Below are 22,441 nucleotides of genomic sequence, written 5' to 3' on the forward strand. Positions count from 1 at the left end.
GTAAAAAGACAAAAGTAGTAAAATCAACTATCTACAAATATCAGTCAACAGATACACAAAACAAAAAAATGTAAAAAGTACTTGAACTTAAGCAACTATCAACTTAATATAGACTGATATTATATATGAACTTCATGGTAACCACACACCATAAAACTTTAATAGGCACAAAAAAAAAAAAGGAATCCAAGCATAGCTCTAAAGAAAGTCATCACATCATGAGGGTAGAGAGCATGAGAAGAATAAAAACAAGGACAAGAGCTACAAAAAAACCCCCAAACAAAACAAAACCCAGCAAGCAATTGGCAAAATGGCAATAAGTACATACCTATTAATAATTGCTTAAAATGGGGGTGCCTCAGTCAGTTAAGCATCTGACTCCTGATTTTGGCTCAGGTCATGATCTCACTTTTAGTGGGATCGAGCCCTGCATCAGGTTCCATGCTAATAGCACAGAGCCTGCTTGGGGTTCTCTCTCTCTCTCTGCCCTGACCCACTCATGTGCGCGTGCTCTCTCTCTCAAAATAAATAAATAAACATTAAAAAAAAATAATTGCTTAAAATGTAAATGGTCTAAATATGCCAAAAAAGACAGAGTGACTGAATGGATAAAACAAGACCCCTCTATGTAAGAACATGATGTCTACAAGAGACTCACTTCAGACATAAAGACATATACAGACTAAAAGTGAAGTGATGGAAAAAGATAGTCCATGCAAATGGAAGCAGGAAAAAAAAGTTGGAGTAGCAATACTCTACCAGATGAAACAGACTTTAAAATAGGCTGTAACTAGAAACAAAACAAAGCATTACTTAATGATAAAGAGATCAATCCACGAGAGGCTATACCAATTGTTATTATCTATACACCTAACAGAGAAGCACCTAAATATATAGAAAAATTAATGGTTGTAAAAAAAGAAATGGACGGTAATACACAATAATCATAGTAGCCTTTAACACCCCACTTACATCAAAGGATAGAATATCCAATAGAAAATTAGTAAGGAAACAGTGGCTTTGACAACACATTAGACCAGATGTACTTAACAGATACAAACAGAACACTGCATCCAACAGTAGAATACACATTCTTCTCAAGTGCACATGAAACATTCTCTAGGATAGATTTCATGTTAGGCCATAAAACAAGTCTCAATAAATTTAAGAACATAGTAATCATACAAGCATCTATTACAACCACAACATTATGAAACTAGAATCACAGGGGAAAAAAACAGGAAAAAGCAAACATATGGAAGCTAAACAACATGCTACTAAATCAGCGGGTCAAAACATTACCTTGAGACAAATAAAAATGGAAATGCAATGGTCTAAAAACTCTGGGACATGGCAAAAGCAGTTCTAAGAGGGAAGTTTACAGCAATACAGGCGTACCTCAAGAAAGAAAAAGAAAAAAAAACTCAAACAATCTAACCTTATACCTGAAAGAAAAAGAACTAGCAAAAGAACAAAGAAAACCTGAAGTTACTAGAAGGAAGGAAATAATAAAGATCAGAGTGAAAATACTGAAATAGCGAGACTAAAAAAAAAAAAAAAAAAAGAAAAAAAAATCAATGAAACTAAGAGATGGTTCTTAGATAAAACTGATGAACCTTTACTATGGCCATTAAGACAAGGAATATTCCAATGAATAAAACTTGAAATGAAAACGGATAAGCTACAACTGACATCACAAAAATACAAAGGAATGAAAAATTATACACCAACAAATTGGATAACCTGGAAGAAATGGATAAATCCCTAGAAACATACAATCTTCCAAGACTCAATCAGAAAAAAGAAAAAAGTCTGAACAGACTGATTACTAGTAATGAAATTGAATCAGTAACCAAAAAACCCCTAACAAACAAAAGTTGAGGATCAGATGGCTTCATAGGAGAATTCTATCAAACACTTGAAAAAGAGTTAATACATCTTTGTCAAAAACAGAAGAGGAAGGAATGGTTCCAAATTCATTCTATGAGGCCAGCATTACCCCAATACCAAAACCAAAGACACTACAAAAAAACCAAAATTACAAACCAATATCCCTAATGAATACAGATGCCAAAAATCTTCAATAAATATTAAGAAACCAAATTCAGCAATATATTCAAAGGATCATACACCATGATCAAGTGAGATTTAGTCAAGGAATGTAACAATGGTTCAATAACTGCAAATCAGTCAACATGATACACCATATTATCAATGAAGGATAAAAATCATATGATCACCTCAATACATGTGGAAAAAACGTGTGACAAAATTCAACATCTATTAATGATAAGAACTCTCAATAAAGTAGGTACAGAAAGAACATACCTCGACTTAATAAAGGCCATATATGACAAACCCACACCTAACATCATACTCAATGGTGAAAAGCTAAAAGCGTTTTCTCAAGATCAGGACAAGGTGAGGATGCCTATTTCTTGCCTCTTTTACTCTCAACATTGTACTGGAAGTCCTAGTCACAGCAATTGGGCAAGAAAAAGAAATAAAAGCCATTCAAATTAGAAAGTAGTAAAACTGTCACTATTTGCAGATGACACGATAATATACATAGAAAACCCTAAAGACACCACCCCCAAGAAATTGGAATGAATGAATTCAGTGAAGTTGCAGGATACAAAAATCAATACACAGAAATCAATTGCATGTCTATATAATAACGAGCAGAAAGAAAAATTAATAAAACAATCTCATTTACAACTATAGGTGAAACACCTAGGAACAAATTTAACCAAGGAGTTGCAAGACCTGTACTCTTAAAAATGTAAGACACTGATGAAAGAAATTTAAGATGACACAAATAAATGTAAAAATATAGCATACTCAAAGATTGGGAGAACAATTGTTAAAAATGTGCATAACTACCCAAAGAAATCTGCAGATTCAATGCAATCCCTATCAATCCCTATCATCCCTATCAATAGTGTTTTTCACAGAACTAGAATAATCCTAAAATTTGTATGCAACCAAAAAAGATTCTGAAGAACCAAAGCAAATCTTTGGTTCTTTTGATACCTGGAGGTATCACAATCCCAGATTTCAAACTATACTACAAAGCTATAGTACTGAAAACAGTATGGTACTGGCACATAAACAGACACATAGATCAATGGAACAGAGAGCCCAGAGATAAACCCACATATATATGGTCAATTAACATATGACAAAGGAGGCAAGCATACACAATAGGAAAAGACAGCCTCTTCAATAAATGGTGTTACAAGTGAACAGCTACATGTTAAAGAATAAAAGTGGGTCACTTTCTTACACCATACACAAAAATAAACTCATAACGGATTAAAAACTGAAGTATGAGATGTGAAACCATAAAATACCTAAGAGTAATGTCTTGGACATTGGCCTTAGCAATATTTTTCTGGATGTGCCTCCCTAGGCAAGGATAATAAAAGCAAAAATAAACACTTGTAACCTACACCAAAATAAAATCCTTCTGCTCAGTGAAGGAAACAACCAAGAAAACAAACAGGCAACCTGCTGAACAGAAGATATTTGCAAATGACATGTCTGATAAGGGGTTAATATTCAAAACACAAAGAACTCATACAACTCAATAGCAAAAAATCCAAATAATTTGATTAAAAAATGGGCAGAGGACCTGAAAGGCATCTTTCTAAAAAGGATATACAGATGGCCAACAGACACTTGAAATGATGCTCAGCATCACTAATCATCAGGGAAATGCAAATCAAAACCACAATGAGACACCAGCTCACAACAGTCAGAATGGCTACTATCAAAAAGACAAGAACTAAGCTTTGGCGAGAATATGGAGAAAAGGGAATCTTCATGCACTGTTGGTAGGGTTATAAGTTGGGCTTATAAATATAATAGGGTATTGGGGTTATAAATATAATAGGGTGTTAGCAACTACAAAAAATAGTATGGAGGTTCTTAAAAAAATTAAAACAGAAATATCACATGACCCAGCAATTCCATTTCTGGATATTTATTTGAAAAAACAAAACAAAACAAAACAACCCAAACCAAAACAAACACATTCATTCAAAAATATATATGTGCCCCTATGTTTACTGCAGCATTATTTATAATAGCAAGATACGGAAGCAACCCAAGTGTCCATCTATAGATAATTGAATAAAGAAGATGTGGAACATATATATAATGGAATATCACTCAGCCGTAACAAAGAATGAGATCTTACCATTTGCAACAACATAGACAGACCTCCAGGTATCATGCTAAGTGACACTAAGTGAGACAAAAATAAATACTATATGGTTTCACTTATATGTGGACTCTAAAAAACAAAACAGAGGGACAAACAAACCTTCCCCCACCCAAAGACTCATAAGTATAGTGAACTGGTGATTGTTAAAAGGGAGGGTCAGAGGGTTGGGTAATTGGTGAAATAGGTAAAGAGAATTAAGAGGTACAAATTTCCAGTTATAAAATAAATAAGTCATTGAGATGAAATGTACAGCACAGGGGACAGAGTCAAAATATTGCATTCAGTTTGTATGGTAACAGAGTGTAAGTACACTTATGGCAAGCATTTTGTAATGTATATAAATGCTGAACCACTCAGGTGTATGCTGTACACCTGAAACTAATATAATGCTGTACATCAACTATACTTCAATAAAAAAATAAAAAATAAAAAAACATGAGCTACACAGAGCCATTTGTAAAATCATAATATCAATTTTAAAATATTTTATGCTATGGTAAAATATAAACTTGTTACATGTGGAAATCATAGAAAAAGAAGGAATTATTTTAAGGACTGGTCAAAATGCCAACACCCAAAGACAATTACTGCTAACATTTTTGACATATTTTCACGCAGATCTTTTTTCCTTAAACATGTTTAAAAAAAACTAGGTATAATTGTAACATATATACCAATTTACAGTCTGATTTTTTCAAATTAACATTACACATTTGCATTTTCTGTTGTTACAAACTTCAAAAAAACAATTTTTTTTTTAACTTTTTAACGTTTATTTATTTTTTGAGAGACAGAGAGAGACAGAGCATGAGCAGGAGAGGGGCAGAGAAAGGGAGTCACAGAATCCGAAGCAGGCTCCAGGCTCCGAGCTGTCAGCACAGAACCCGATGCGGAGCTCAAACCCATGAACTGTGAGATCATGACCTAAGCTGAAGTTGGATACCTAACCGACTGAGCCACCCAGGCGCCCCAATTTTCGTTTTTTGAAGTGGGCTCCATGCCCAACATGGGGCTTGACCTCACGACCCTGAGATCAAGAGTCAGATGTTCTACCAACTTAGCCAGCCAGGTGCCCCTTCGAAAAATTTTTAATGATTGCTCAGTAAAATATTTCAAATAGATTTATCATAATTTATTTCTCTATTGCTGGATACTTAAATTGCTTCCAATTTTTCACTATTATAAGTAATGCCAATTTTAATCATTTTATAGAGATGTATTTGTACATATTCAGGATTCTTTCTTCTGAGGATGTACTGACAGAGATGACATTAGTGAGTGAAAATGTAGGAACAAGTTCCTTTCTAAATGTTAGGCTACTTCATACTCTTATGTGAACATGTATTTCACCACAGCCTCGCCAGCAATGGGTATTAATTATTTAAACCTACGATTATTACTGGGCTCAACAATATTTTTGGTTCTATCTTTCATCCTTCATCTATAGAGGAAGGAGAGGTTGTTCTGGTTTCTCTTCTTTGTTTGATTCACTTTACTAGGTTATGGCTAGCTGTTAACATCTGTTGAACACTTAATATATACTAGCACTATTCATCAGTTAATCTTTCTAATAACCCAATGAAGAAAGTGCTATTATTTTCTCCATTTTATGGAAGAGGAAATTGAGGCAAAGAGAGGTTAAGTAACCATGACTCTTTCAACCCATCCAAAAGTCCCCCAGCAAATCAGGCTTCTGTCCAATGCTTGATGCAAATGCTTTCTCCAACTGCTGTTATTACACTTGTTTTTTTACTTTTTATTTTTTTAATGTTTATTTCTGAGAGACAGCAAGCGAGTGAGCATGAGCAGGGGCGGAGCAGAGAGAGGGAGACACAGAATCCAAAGCAGGCTCCAGGCTCCGAGCTGTCAGCACAGAGCCCGACGCGGGGCTCGAACTCACAAACCGTGAGATCAAGTACCTGAGCCGAAGTCGGATGCTTAACCAACTGAGCCACCCAGGTGCCCCTACGCTTACGTTTTAAAAAGTCTTTTTGGGGGGGAAAGTTTCCTCTCTGTACATCCCCCGTGAGCATCACAAGCTACCTATTACTTAGTGTTACATCAGATAAAGGTTTAAAAAAATATAGGATTTGAAACAAAAGAGTGTTTTGAAACAAGTTTTCATTTCTCTTAAACTCATAACTTCTGTTTATAATGGAAGTGCTCAGTTATTAATAGAGAAGAATGCTTTAAGAGTGATCAATAAAATTCTTTAAAAATAATTTTGTCTGAAGTGTTTTCTACATTTTAAATTTTACAATGAAAACCTGAGACCCCCCCCAATTCCCTCTTGTTCTATTCCTGTTCAGCAAAGCTCAATTTTCTTAATGTAATACCTCAGCTTTAAATTCAAAAGTGATTGCCTACTATATTTGCTTCTAAAATGCTTTTCTATAAATACTGTTGTCATTGTGTCTGTGATATACATTTTTTATATTCCATTTATATTTATTTTTTAATATAACTTGTTTCTGTGATATATATAATACATATAAATCACACCTATGTATACATGTGTATGTTTATGACACACACACGATTTATGTGTATGTACAACTTCTACTTCTTGAGATGGGAGACTTTCACTGCCAACTAACCTAACGAGAACCTATGGGGGGGGGGGGTGGAATCCTCAAAATAGAAGTTTTACATAAATAAAAAGAACATGTGTACATGTTACATATATGTATACTTACATATAATTTATATATGTACAATATACAGATCAGTCATTTTCATTTATATTTACTGATCATTTCTTTTATAATTTTTTTCTGAGTACTTATAAACTTAGAAGGCACTTCATTCTCAACAATTTTAATGTATTTTCTAGTTTCATTAATATTTTCTACAGTTAGAACATTTTTAAATTCTTTTTTTAATTATAATTTTAACATATTCAAGTTAATATCTAAACCATTCATGTTTTTGAAGTCCTAATTACACTGAATAATCCTTCCCTTCTCCAGTGATGTATGATATCTCCTTTATCATGGTAAATTTTACCAGGGTTTGTTTCTGGTTACCTATTCTTGCCCTGGGGTCATCTTTAAAATGACTATACCCTTCTATATATTTGATGGTAACTTCCAAAAAATTACATTATTTCTGCATCTTTCTCCTACATCTAGCCACCTGACGCAACCCCCTTTTGGTTTTCTAGGTAGATCCTGTATTATCTATAAATATTTCTTTTCTTCTTTCTAATAGCCCTCTTATTTAATCTTAACTCACTAAACCATACTCCTAATAGCATAAAAAAATAATAGTCAGGTTAGCTTCTCCCAGGGATTTTACTGGTAATATCACCAAAACCACATGGTTAAGTTTGTTAGCTGTGGGTGTGAAATATTTACCAAAATAGAAAATTAGCTGTATTTCTTTGCGAAGTTCTATTTATCAAAAAGGAATGGTCATTGTGTTTTATACATTTTCCCTAGAGGAAATCACATATTATCTAAACCATAAATAGATTTAACTATATTAATGTATTTCCTAAGTTGGATTCCTAAGGGAAATCCTACCTCTACATGGGTATTATTCTTTTAATGCGCTGTTGAGTTCAATTAGCTATTATTTTAACTGGCATTTTTTGGTTTTATATTACATTCATGGATGAGATCTGTCTGTAGTTTTATTAAGTCTCTCCTTGTCAGGTATTAACATTTTATTTATTATTTTTAAGGCAATTTTTTAGAGCAGTTTTAGCTTTACAGTACAAGTGAGAGAATGGCACAGAGACTTCTTACATGCCCTGTCTCTCTACATGCATAGCCTCCCCCTCATCTGTTACCACCATCAGGCATCAGAGGTGACGAACTGTTACAACTGATGAACCTACAATGATACATCATAATCACCCAAAGTTCGTAGTTTACATTGCTGTTCACTCCTGGTGGTGTACATTCTATGGGTTTGGACAAATGTATCATAAGATGTATCCATCACTGCAATATTTTATAGAATTTCCACTGCCCTAAAAATCCTGTGCTTGCCCTATTCATCCATCCCTACTCTCCCAACCCCAGGCAACCACGATTTTTTTTACTGTCTACATAATTATCTTTTTATGCCAGGTTTTCATACCAAGATTATGTTAATTTCACAAACTAACTGTTCCAAAACAGTTTTTTTTTAATTTTTTTTTTTTAACATTTATTTATTTTTGAGACAGAGAGAGACAGAGCATGAATGGGGGAGGGTCAGAGAAAGAGGGAGACACAGAATCAGAAGCAGGCTCCAGGTTCTGAGCTGTCAGCACAGAGCCCGACGCAGGGCTCGAACTCACGGACCGTGAGATCACAACCTGAGCTGAAGTCGGACGCTTAACCGACTGAGCCACCCAGGCACCCCCCAAAACAGTTTTTAATTCATCGTGACAGTTTTTAATTCCTTAAACATTTGGAATAATTCATCTGAAAAATTACCTGGGTCTAAAAACGTGTTTTTATTTTTTCAGTAATCTCTACAACATAATATGGGGCCTCAAACTCACGGCCCTGAGATCGAGTTGTATGCTCTTCTAACTGAGCCAACCAGATACTCCTCAAAACATTTTTTAGGAGTCTCCCTTCCTTCCTCTCTCTCTTTTTTTTTTTTTTTAGAGAGAGAAAGAGCAAGCAGGGGATAAGGGCAGAAGGAGAGAGAGAATCTTAAGCAGGCTCCACACTCAGCATGGAGCCTGATGCAGGGTTTGATCCCACGACCCTGCGATCATCACCTAAGCCGAAATCAAGAAAGAGTTGGAGGCTCAACTGACTGAGCCACCCTAGTGTCCAGGAGGTATTTCTTTCATACTTCTTAAAAATTTTTTCCTCAATTTCAGAAAAGTTCATTTTATCAAAATTTTTGAATCTATTTAATAGTGGTCTCAATTAAAAATATCTTCTGTAATGGTTTTATTTTTCTTTTTTCTTCTTATAAATCCATTTTTTCCTCCATGTTCCTTAGTGCTAGTCTTTTAAACCCTTGAACTGAATGCCTATTTTATTTTTCCCTCTTTAGGCCCCAAAGAGTATATCTGATTTCCCAAGTGACTGACCTTTTTTGTTTTGTTAAATCACATCTTTTATGGAATTAAAATAAAATTTACATAGAACAAAATGCTCAGATTTTAAGTATTCAATGAGTTTTGACAATTGTATCTACCCTGTAACTACCACCAAAGAAAATACAGACCATTTCTATCACCCAGAATTCCCTTTACCCTTTTCCAGCCAACTCTCATGCCCTGCTACCTAATTTCCTTCACCATAGACTACTTTTGCATGTTCTTGAACTTCATGTAAGTGGAATCACAGAGTAGATCTTTGTATCTAACTTCTGCTCAACCAATGTTTTGAGATTCATCACCATTCTTGCAAGTCTTAGTAATCTGTTCTTTTTTTAACTACTGAGTACTAATTTACTGTATGAATATACAGCAGTTTGCTTATCCATGATCCTGCTTGGTGAACATTTGAGTGGTTTCCAGTTTTTGGATATTGTAAGGTTGCTATAAACACTTTAATACAAATCTTTCTTTGGGCATAATAAACTTAGTGATTTCTACATATACAGCAGGGCTTCAAAAACTGACAAATACATTTTTGTTTTTTTGAACTCCCAAGATTTTTTTTATAGTCAAGTATATTATCAATTTCCCCACTAATACTCCAGAAGAGGCATTTTGTCTTCTAGCCGGTTTAAGCAGAAAAGGAATTTATTAAAAGTTATTAGACAGCTCACAAAATCTGTTAAGAGTCAGACTCGGGCTTGGAAGTTATGTAGCTAGGAATTATGATCAAATCATAATGGACAGTTCAGAGGTGTGATGATCCACAACTGTGGGGCACTAGGGAAACAGCACAGGCTACTTCCACAGCTAGGGTGTGGGGTGAAAGCCCCAAGTTTTGCAGTGCTCTTCCACGTTTGCTGGCAAAATGGATTCTGTGCAGCACAGCCTAACTCATACTTGAATTTCAAAGGAAATGTGCTGAGCAGTGAAACCTAAGTCACATGCCTGCAAACACTCTCAACCCCAAGATGTATCTTTTTATAAAAAGGGTAAGTTTCCTTCTTTATTTGCAATTACGGTTTCTGTTACATTTATTCTGACTTTAGAAATCAGGCATCTCTTTATTCCTCCCCTCTGAATCTTGGGAACATTCCTCAAGGTTGTCCTTTGCTTTACTGTTTGTCTAATCGTATGTCAGTCTTTCTAATTCTGAATTCTGCTTTCATGTTTTCAGTTTCCAGGCAATTCTGCTTATCTTCCCCTAGTCTCTTTCTTCAGTGCCTACACCCCCCCCCCACACACAAAAGCAGTGTCTTCATATCTTACTGACAACATGTAGTAGATACTTGTTTCCTTTTGAATCTTATGATACAGTCTAAGAGAGGTGATATCTTAATTTTCTGTTGGACAGTCTCCTCTTATGTTACACTAGTTTTTTTCTTCATGGAGCTTTCTGCCTAATCCATGTGCAGTAGGGAGTCCCAAGATTGTCCTATACTGTCTTGTGGAGGGAGCAAAAGATGTTACTCAATTTTAAAACTAGGAGGCCAAATAACATGGTCTAAAATACAAACAAGGGTAATTTGGAAGCAGCAGTTGTTTACTGAAATTTCAAAGATACACCCCCCCTTCTCCCACTGAAGAAGACAGTTTCTAGGATGTTTTGAGGGTACACTGCAAAAAGGTTTTTCATTATACACTCATACTGCTATCATTATAAATGTCTCCGAATAGGATTTTTAATCTTTAAGAAGCATAATATAGAACAGCTTCAGTTTAAAATGTCAGAAATATTTTGAACCAGAAGTATTAGAGTTGGAAAATTCGAATCACCAAAGACCATTTCCATGCAAAGAATATCAAACCTACAGGCCAGTATGGCAATTTTACTTCAAAACAAAATTATGCAAGCAATTGAAACACCACTTTTAGTATTCAAATACTTCCTCTTAACCCATCGTTCAACTTTTGAAGTGATTTATTCTTTTCAGATAATGCACAGAAGGAAAAAAAGACTCACTTTATTGACCCTTAACTGACTTTTCATTTTAGCAATTCAAAATACATTAAACAAAAATAAAACTTTTATGTGTATGTAATAGGATGTAAGAACTCTAAGGATCTCAAATGCATTAAAACTTATATTTTTATGAGGTTTGTCTGTCCTAATAATTATATATTTGTAACCACTAACTCTGCATTTTTACCTTTGGACTAGATTTCAGAAAGCAGTAAAGCAGTCGCTGTCTATTTTATAATGACAGAGGTAAGAGAATGAGTTTCCTTTTGAATAAATACTGAGAATATTCAACACAGTGGCAGAGAGTGAATTATAATTATACTTAATGTTAACAATCTGTTCACCGGGGTTGCAAAATTTCAGGCTACAGAGTATTCAAAAATTCATTTCTATTATGCCAATAAAAAGAATGGGCTTAGAAACAAAGGAATGTTTCTTTTACAGTTTATTGTACATTAAAAAACTTTTTTTTAATGTTTATTTATTTTTGGGATAGAGTGTGAGCAGGGGAGGGACAGAGAGAGAGGGAAACACAGAATCCAAAGCAAGCTACAGGCTCTGAGCTTTCAGCACAGAGCCCAACATGGGGCTCGAAATCATGAACCATGAGATCATGACATGAGCCAAAGTCGGACGCTTAATCAACTGAGCCACCCACACAGCCCATTGTTAGTTGTACATTTTTTATCTTTACAGAAAAAAAACAAATCCTTCACCTTACAATATCAATTATTTTCACAGTTCTAAATCACTTCTAATTCTTTCACATATTTATATGTATCAAGACTCATTTGGTATTTGTATGCTGTTCTTTCATATAGCAAGACTTTGCAAATATTTTTCCATGGCAAATGAACTTCCCTGGCATTTATGTATACTGCAATGACTATTCATATGCATTAACATATGCTTAGTCTAAAACCATGCCAGTTCTTTAAGAAACCGAATAACAGATCTGAAATAATCTCATAAATTCCTTCACCTTGTTAAAAATGTTTCTTGTGATTTTCCTAATCATAACAATTAATGGGGAAAATTTTATCAACTACACCTAGTCTCAACTAGTATTTTTCAAATTGAGATGGGTCTCATTCAGCGACCTTCCTCCAAGTGTAATACTTTCTCCTCTTGACTGGCCTTGACTCCCTAACTCCTTTCCCATATGGCCGCATCTTACCTCCTCTGACCTTAATATCCATTCTCTAGAGTGGAGGGCAGAACATTCTCCTAACATAGAACACAGAAAACTAATCATCTTCACCTCTTTCATCAAACTTTACTAACCAAGAGAACCGAATGGTGTGTAGGGCACTATGGGATGGTGTTTTTAAATTTTTTTTTTAACGTTATTATTGAGAGACAGAGAGACAGAGCGTGAGCAGGGGAGGGTCAGGGAGAGGGGGAGACACAGAATCTGAATCAGGCTCCAGGCTCTGAGTGGTCAGCACAGAGCACAACACGGGGCTCGAACCCACAAACCATGAGATCATGACCTGCGCCGAAGTCGGTCGCCTAACCAACTGAGCCACCCAGGCGCCCCGGGATGGTGTTTTATAAGGCACATGAAGACTAGGCTCCTACAATTCCCTGAAATTTTTCATCTTGTCAATGAAAAAAAAACAGTGAAACATCAGATAATTCTTTTTTGGACAGAAAAGACAGGTGGGATCAACAAAAATGTAACCCAAAACCACAAAATAATATCAGAAAACCTAACTAACAAGGCAGCTTCCACTAAATACAGCTGGCTGTATTACTGAAAGGAAGTGAAATATTAATTTTTAAAAGGTTGCTTTTAGAAGAATGTTCTTTATCTTGGTCACAAACACACCCACCCACCCTCTGTCCATGCATGAGACTGATTGCTTTCTGGTTCTGAAGGTAAAGGAGACTATGGGTTATACATTGTTATGACCATATGACAAATGCTGTTGAATCTAGATTTATGGCTACAGAATATGATCATGCAGATCTTTTCAAAAGGATTAACATTTCCTATACCAGATACTGGATTATTTCAAAAGAACTAGGTACTTACGAGCTGCTTTGATCTGTCTCTGTGTAGCTTTGTATCTTACATGGCCAAGTCCAAGTACTGCATAATGATCTTGGTTCTGATAAAGACACAAAAGGAAGTCAAGTGTGAAATGGAGCTGATATCCCTTGTGCTGGCACCCATTTTAGTGCTTCCCAAAGTGAGAATCCCATAATAGGAGACATTCTATATATAATGGATTCTGTGGTATGTAAGTCTGGGAAATGTGGATTGTGATACAGCCTTCTTGATGATTTGTATGCATATAAATCAAAGGCTCTGAGAAGTCTTGCAATTAAAAAAAAAACAACCAAACAGAAACCTGCAAAACCCAGCATTTTCTTAACTTACATGACCACTGAGCCCATTTTCCTCCTAACACCTAGTAATATCCTATGGCCATCCGTAAATCAAGAGATTTCAGAACTGAGGGAAGCACTATCACAGCCCCACAGGGCTGGGCCAGGGCAATGAAAGGATAGGACCAGGAGCTGTGCAGAGCAAAGGTAGGCTGGATGGAAATTTTGAGAAACTGAGAGATGAGGCTTCTCTGGAGAGGAAGTACCTGCTGTCGTTAACATCCTTGCAAATTGACAAGTTGAAGCAGCAACTGGAGTGAAGGTTCCCTACAGAACTCAAAAGGTGAGTCTAGTACTGGAGAACTGAGAGCGGGGGAAAAGGGAGTTGGGGGCATGAAACACAGGAGAAAAAAGTTAAACAGAGCTGACTGGTTTCCCTTCAAATTCAGGATTACAAAGTTCATGTGGATGGGCTTTTTCATTACGCCTGGCCATCATTCCAACTGGTTTACCTTTCCACTCCCTAAGGTTACTATTTCTCTAGTCTCTCCTCAACCCTCACAGATCCTTCTCCACCCTCTTATCAGCAGCCCTGCCTCCCAGTTAACTATAAGATGTAAATTATCCTACTCAAATTCCTACTCAATCTTTGTACTACCCTACCTGCAACCATACATCTTTCCCCTTTTCCTCCATTCACAACTGAAGAAGTCTGTCCTTCTGAGACAAACTACTCCACCCCTCCTCTTGGTTCTAAGCACTGTCTTCTCTACGTCTCCTCATATACTAGTATCTTTCAGGGATCTCCCAAGCGTCAAGTGGATTATCTTCATCTGTATAAAAAGATGCTGTTAGTTCTCATCCTTAAAAACACATCCATGACCCCCTTTCCAGTTACCACTCTCTCCATCTCTCTGCTGTCCGTCAACATTAAACTTCTTGAAAAAGGTGTCCACACATTTTACCTCTTTTCGCATTCATTTTCAAACCACTCCAGTTTGGTTCTGTTCCACCCACTCCCACCCCCGGCACAATGAGGCTGCTCTCTTCAGTATCAATTTCCAGGTACCAAATCCAAGACCACTCATCTGCCCTCACTTGACTTCAGCTCCCAGTGGCAGCACAGCTGACTCATTCCTTAAAATATTATCTTTCTTTAGTGTTTCCGTGCATTCACTCTGTTTTCTTCCCACCTTCCAGTAACTTTTTTCAGCCACTTTTACTGGCTTCTCTATGACCTGCAAAGCTCAGTTCTGGGGTTTCTTTTGTCTCTCTCTACATTTCAGTTCAAAGTGATTCGATTCAGTGCCAGGGCTAGAATACACTTATGACTCCCCAGTTCACTGGAGCACAGACGTCTCTTCTGAGCTCCAGGTGCACTGAGCACCTCCATTTCTCACTATTCCTGGCTTGTCTCTCTCTACCTCGATCACTCACTTCCAAATACATGACTGGTGCTGCAGTTCACTGCAGATACCGAGCTCTTCCTCCCCCCAGCCTGGCACATTCCCCCTTCTTCATGTGGCTGCTGTCTTCTCATCCTTCAGCCTCAGCTTAAATGTTATCACCTTATTTAAAACAGACAACCTTCTCTGCCCATCTCTGCTCCTTCTTGTTCCCTCTGAAGTATTTAAAAATTGTCATTGCTTTAAACTCTCCACTGGCTTTCCAGTGACTATTGCTCCTTACCTCCTCACACCCCCTATCCACTCTGTACCACCTATTTGCCTCCTTCAGTTCCTGGCACTTCGAACTTCTTTCTGCCCCCACACAAGATCTCTGCCTGGAATGGCATTCTTGCGGATCTTTATGTGTCATTCAGGTTTTATCTTAAATGTCAACTGCACAGGCCTTCCCCACCTACTCACTCTAAAGCAGTCATATGGACACTCTATCACATCATCCTGTTCCACTTCTTTGCCCAGCATTTGGTGGCCACATCTTTGGTTGTTTACTTATTGCCTGTCTCATTAGAATACAAGCTATGTGGGAGCAGTGATACTGTCTTGTTCAGTAGACTTCTCAGCACCCAGAACAGGGTCTGACACATAGAAGATGCTTGATCCTGTTTGTTGAAAAGAAACAACCAACTGAACCCTGCTACCTGTTGTCATATCATCTATTCTTTTCTATACCAAAGACTTTCTTCATTCTTTCTTTTCTCTCTTGTAGACCTCAACGATCCCCAGTTCTATCTTCTCCTGACCCTGCTTTTCCCTCAAGTTACTATTTTCTCTTATGTTCGTTACAACTCGGCCATGAAAAAGAGTATTTTGCACTGTGGTCTCCTACAACCCAACTATAATCGCTCGCCATCCCAACCTTTTTATTGGAATGGCTTTCAGTGTGGTCTCCTAAGCTTCATTTGCCAAACCCAGTAGGTTTTTAACATTATTCATGTTATGGGATGACCTCCAAAGCAGTGACACTGGTGACTGTGTTTTTCTTCTTGAGACTTCTTCCTCTCTTAGTTTCTGGAAGTCTAGTGCCTGATGTTTAATAAACCTTTGTGGAACTAACAAATGTCTTTTTGTTTTCTTTCTACTTCTTTCACCCTTCTTAGTATCCTTTGCTGCTTCTCCTCCTCTGCCCACACCTTAAATATTCATGCTCCACAATGTTCAGTCCTTTTTTTTTTTTAAATCAATAATGACAATATGTGAATCAGCTAACATTCTCAGCACTTACTTTTCTAAGTGCTTTACACATACTCTTTATCTTATTTAATCCTACAAGCGAAGAGAGAGAAATTATCCACTATTATTTATCCTATGTCAAGCGATAAGTTAAGTGTTTTACACGCATCATTGCGTTAATCCTCACTAAACTCCTCTGAGGTGTTAGCAATCTCACCGTAGGAAACAGACTTCTCAAGTAACTTTGCCAAGGTCCCACCACACTAAATGGGCAGAGCCAGATTTGAATTCTGGCACTCTAATTCCATAGTATATATACATATGTAAATATTATACTAGTTCTCTACTTAGGGCTTTATGGTACCTATTTGTCTATATTCTTCTGACTGATGTCATTCAATTCCCCACAGCTTCAACTACCACCTAAGACTTGCCAACAACTTGCAAAAGTTGTTGGCTCTATTCTCTTTCAGAGTCACAGACCAATTTCTAACCATCTACTAAAAGACTTCACCAGTACATTAGAACCTCAATTACGACATAGCCAAACTTGAACACAAACACCACATTCCCTCACAAACTTCCTTTTTCCTGCATCCCAGTGTTAGTGACTGATATCAGACACTGGCAGGTCATTCAACCTGGAATGCTCAGAGGTCTTCTGAGTACATCTCCGTCTCTTATACGGCACAGCCAAGGTCACCAAGCTCTACCAAGTCTACCTCCAAAAAAAAAGCCAGTGGCCCCTCTTCCTCAAAGCTCAGCCACAAATTTAGCTCAAGTATGCACCTGCAGGCTTGGATTATTGCACTTGCCCTATTGTAGGCATTGCTATTGCTACAATAGCAAACCATTCACTTCCCCTCCAGCCCTGTTCTCCCTCTTCAAATAATTTTCTGTACTGCCAAGAGAATTACTTTGCTAAAATTAGCTCAGAAACTTTTGATGATTTCCTACTGCCCTGAAAATAAAATCTGAGTTCCTTCCTTAGCATGGCATAAAAAGGACGCTACAAAAGAATCTGGTCTAGACTGTTTCAGGACTAAATTCTCACCACCAAACCTTCAAGCATCCTACTCTACTCTTCACTAATCCCTGAAGGGGCAGTATACTTCTTTACTCCTTTGTGTCTTTGCAGATCTATTCCTTCTGCCCAGATCACCTTTTGTTCCCTTCTCTGCTTCACAAACTGCTACTCATTCTTTTAAGGCCAGTTCAAACATTATGTTTTCTGTGAAAACTTCCTGGATTTTTCCAGCAGAGACAGTATCCTATGGCCATCTCACTCAGAGCTTAACAACAGACAGGTGCTCAATTATGGTTCTCTTGCTGAAGCATCTTAAAACGGTTTACTGACAGAAAACTTGTGGGAAAACTGCCTATGCCTAACAAAGCATCTGACTGAACAAAAGATTCAGATATTAAGTACCTTCCAGTCTTTGGGATCAAGTGTTTTCAACATGGGAAACTCTTCTAACTGCAATTCTTCATCTTCCGATTCCTCTGATAACTCTTTCTTATCCTCCAGTTCCTGAAAAGAGGCAGAAGCATTCCTGTTTCTCCTCTTAACAAAAGCTTCAAACCATCTTCCCACAGGTTCAACTTGACAGAGTGTTGAGGCTGTGATTGAAAGCGTTAAGAGAGGCTTCAATGTATTGCATGGAATAAATCTATTTCAAGGCAATAAATAAGATCAAAACAGCGATAGCATCAGAATGTAATTTTAAAACCATCAACTAAGGAAATAATTGCAGTACAGGAATACTTGGGAGATAGTGCAGGTTTGGTTCCAGACCACCACAATAAAGCAAAAATACTGCAAAAAAGTGAATCAAATATGTTTTTTGGTTCCTCAGTGCATATAAAAGTTCTGTTTACGCTATGCTAACGTCTAAGAAACAATGGACACACCTTAATTGAAAAATGCTTTATTGCCCAAAAATGGTAACCATCATCCAGGCTGTCAGCTAGTCATAATCACTGATCACAGATCACCATGACAAACAACAATGAAAAAGTCTGAAATACTGTATTACCAAAATGTGACAGAGACCCAAAGTAAGCAAATACTGCTGGAGAAATTGTGCTGATGGATTTGCTCAACACAGGGTTACCATAAACCTTCAATTTGTAAAAAATGCAGTATCACTGAAGCACAATAAAGTAAAATGCCATAAAACAAGGTATGCCTGCAATCCAGTTAACATGAGGGTTAGCAATAATCATTTCCTAGTATTCAGAGTATTCAATCCACCTCTTTGAGTTATCTGACAAAGCATTCAGCAACGTCAACAATAAATCAATACTTTTCTGAAGGTATGAGAGGAAGGTGAGGAACAGGGATAACTGTTGCCAACTGCTTTACTGTTAGACCAATAACTGTAATAAAACAATAAATGATAAACTGTCTCCAAAATACTAACCTCATCAAAAAACTGTTCTAAAAACAACTCAAAATATTTTAACTAAAACCTTGAATTCAGCTTTTAAAAATTTTAAGAACTCACTAGCAATGATTCCAGAAGACAATTCTCCAAGCAGCTAAAGAGGTTTAACTAACACAGCTATGCTATAGGGTAAAAGCTCTGGATCTGATATCAAAAGCTCTGGATTTAGTCTAAGTCTGACAATTAGCAACTACATGCAATGAGTCAGAGATGTCTTCAACCGTAATATGGGAACAATATTTACCTTCTATGGCTCCTTGGAAGACTGAATGAAAAACCGTATTTGAAACCACTTTGAAAATCACAACCTCTTGAATCAAAGTAAGGTTTTACGAAGATAAATCACTGCACATTTGTACATTAACGACTCAAAAAAGGTCATCTGAGTCAGGGGAAAAAAACCCTGAACACTTTAACTTCATAGTCCACGCAAAAGCAAAAGACTTTGCCCTGTAGCAATAAGTAACTCAAATGTTGTTTCCCATTGTACCTAATGGCCACAATTTTCTAAAAATAACTTATTTTTCATGCTTTAGTTGGTTTGGGAAATTAAGATTTCCTGTACCATACACAGGAGAGGATTCAAACACTATGTTCAAGAAGTACTAGCTGTGTGGTATGGGTGTGGCTTTTAAGAACATCACCTTTCAAGCCTTTCCTTTTAGTTTAAGATCACAGAGACTTCCGCAAGCAGAACACAACACGTGCCATGAGATAGGATCAAAATCCAACAACTGTCTCTACAAGTGGCTATGGCAATTAACGTGGATGGCTGAAACTAGAGACTAAGTTTACCATACCCACGACTGTCCTGGGCTATAAATTTAAGAAACTACAGAAGCAGTCAACTCTCAATGACTCTTTCAAAGTCTGTCTACACAAATCTTAGCAGCATCACCGGCAAAGGTCTTTTCATACTGAGGTTTTGAGTATGAGGAGCAGTCTCTAAGCTCTGACATTTAAAAATCAAAGAAGGTACTAACACAGAGAGGGAGAAAGATGTTTAACAGAGCACCAGCAGCAAGGCTTTGTACGACGCGAGGCACGTGGGAGCTCGCTGCGGGCAATCTCTTGACCTAGGCAAGGAGATGCTTACAAGAACCTTTTTAGGCTACTAGACGGTTCGGCCCCGAACTGCTCCGCCCGATCCATGAGTCAGCAGCGGCGAAAGGAGGAAGAACTGTCGGGGCAGAAAGAAGACGCCCCCTCCCTTCTTCCAGTCTGGAGAAGGATTTCTTTTGCCTGGAGCAAAAAGTCACTCGTCACGGCCCACGCGTCCGGGTGCCAGGCACCAGGGACAAGAAGGGAGAGATTTCGGGGTCGCGCAGGTGGAGGGCGGAGGCAGGGGCGGCTAAGAGGGGACCAGCCGGGGTTGAGTGGGCACGTACCAGAGGTCAGAGCGTGGGTGATGGCGGTGCCCTGGCCGTCCGCAGCGCTCGGCAGGAGCAGCATGATGGCGCCGGGGCCGGCCCCGCAGGCGCAGCGGTTAGCGTCCTGGGCCGGGGGCGCTTAGGGTCCCCTCCGGCTCTACCTCTGGGTCCGAGCCTCGCGCCTTGGCTCTACGACGCCCAGGAACCGGCGCATGGAGACGACCAACAACTACTTCCGGGATGGATCTTTCGCGGTGCGGAGGCCAATTCCACCCGCACACACCGCGCCAACGTGTGCGGCAGCCTAGTTACTCTAATGACTCGGATCCGGCTGGGGACCAAGACTCACAAAAGAAAGGTTCCTAGACTCCTCAGTTCCGCGGCGAAAAGGATTACTTTATTCCCCTAGGTGCGATACGTGGAGCATAATTTTCTGAAGCAGTTCCTACTATGCTATTTTTATTTTTAAATCACTATTTGCCCGAGACTAACCACTAACTTCTCAAGTAGCTCTACTTATATAAATAAAAAATGAAAAGATATCTATGCATTAATATTGGGAACAATTATTGTAGTCTATATACATCTACAGAGAATTTTGTACATATACCTATATTTGCACTTATATAAATAATAATGGCAGCCTGTATTTGTTGCGATATTACTCAGTAATTTACCTGCGTTGTCTCGTTTAATCCTTGTAACGTTTGGCAAAGAACACCTCCTCAGTGTTAGCTTCTACTGGAAGGCCGGCAATCTTTTTACCCTGTTCTAAAAGCATGAAGTTTTTTTGTTGTTGTTTTTTTCTAAGATATTACCAATTACAGAACTCTGGAACTTAATTGTTTAATGTATAATAAAATCCACTGTACGCTTATTATGATTCCTTCTTACGGTCAAAAGCAAGAACTAGCAAAAGAAAACCAGTCGATGAAGATTCACACACATCCCCTCCACACTAAGCCTTCCCCCCCCCCCCCCCCAACCGTCCCCAGTATCTGGAATAGGTTGCACAAAATAAAAGACTTGATGTGCTACTCTTTGGGAAAGAGCACCGGAAGTTAGAGAATTATTCTCTATGAATTACATTTTCAGTTAAATCCATTGATTTGTCCCGTTATCTACCCCATGACAAAATTGTCACTTCACAACTGACATTTCAAAAACTAAGATAAGCAACTCCCCCTAAAGCTATCCCTGACCCCTTGCTTTAAAAAAAAAAAAAAATATATATATATATATATATATATATATTTTTTTTTTTTTTTTTTTTTTTTTTGAGAGAGAGAGAGGGACGCAAAGGATCCAAAGCAGACTCTGGGCTAGAGCCCTGACAGGAGAGAGCCCACCTGATACAGGGCTCAAAATCACAAACTGTGAGATCATGACTTCAGCCCAGGTGGGTTGCTTCACCAACTAAGCCACCCAGGTTTCCCAACCCCTTTCTTTATTAATGCAACCACTTGTTAAAACAGGCTCTAAGGCTCAAAGTAACCTGACTCCACTTTCTTAATTTTATTCTTACACCTGCCTCATCCATTCTCCGCCCCCCCCCCCCCCACCTACCCCATCTGGTCTTAAAATGACCTCTAAGGTCATAGGTTTTTTTTTTTTATTGTGATAAAATACACTTAACATGAAATTCACATACTAACCATTTTTCAGTGTGCAGTTCAGCAGTGTTAAATACGTTTGTTTTGTTGAAATACCATTTTCAAAACTCTTAATCTTGCAAAATTGAAACTCTGTACCCACTAAGTAACAAGCCTCCATTTCTACCTCTCCTCAGTCTCTGGAAATCACCATTCTAATTTCTGTCTTTATGAATTTGATTACTTTAGGTACCTCATATAAGTGGAATCATACACTATTTGCCTTTTGGGGACAGGCTAATTACTTAGCATAGTGTCTTCACAATTCTAATGTGTCAGAATTTCTTTCCTTTTTAAGGCTGAATAATACTCCATTGTATGCACATTTTACTTATCCATTTGTCTGCCAATGGGGTTGCTTTCCACCTTTTGGCTATTGTGGCTAATGCTGCTATGACCACGGGGATATAAATTTTTTTGAGACCTGGCTTTCCATTCTTCTGAGTATATCCAGAACTGAATTTGCTGTATCATATGGTAATTCTACTTTTAATTTTTTGAGGAACAGCCATACTATTTTTCATAAAGGTTACACCATTTTATATTCCCACCAACAGTATAGGTTTCCTTTTCTTCACATCCTCACCAACAGTTTCTTTCTCCTCACCCCCGCTTTTTGATAATAGCCATTCTAATGGGTCTAAGGCAGTATTTCATGGTTTTGAAATGAAAATGGCTAGTGGTGTTGAGCATCTTTTTTTATACGCTTGCTGGCCATTTGTATACCTTCTTTGGAGAGATTTCTACTCAAGTCCATT

At 37.8% G+C, this 22,441-nt stretch overlaps 1 protein-coding gene across 3 annotated transcripts in view; it reads right to left on the minus strand.

The window, feature by feature from the left end:
* The window catches only part of DNAJC2 (DnaJ heat shock protein family (Hsp40) member C2), a 36,278-nt gene extending 15,928 nt beyond the window's left edge, over positions 1-20,350 (minus strand). The window contains exons 1-3 of one of the 3 annotated variants that reach the window (XM_015069744.3): positions 20,050-20,350; positions 17,644-17,745; positions 13,283-13,358 (exon numbers count right to left, since the gene is read on the minus strand). In XM_015069744.3, the coding sequence (XP_014925230.1) occupies positions 13,283-13,358; positions 17,644-17,676 (109 nt within the window). In that variant the 5' untranslated portion in view covers positions 17,677-17,745; positions 20,050-20,350. Of the gene's footprint in view, positions 1-13,282; positions 13,359-17,643; positions 17,835-20,049 lie in introns of all 3 variants that reach the window. The other 2 variants (XM_015069743.3, XM_015069745.3) reach the window with 2 other exon arrangements.
* Positions 20,351-22,441: the final 2,091 nt, after the last annotated feature.

This window comes from Acinonyx jubatus, chromosome A2 (assembly GCF_027475565.1).
Source record: "Acinonyx jubatus isolate Ajub_Pintada_27869175 chromosome A2, VMU_Ajub_asm_v1.0, whole genome shotgun sequence".
Classification (NCBI taxonomy): domain Eukaryota; kingdom Metazoa; phylum Chordata; class Mammalia; order Carnivora; family Felidae; genus Acinonyx; species Acinonyx jubatus.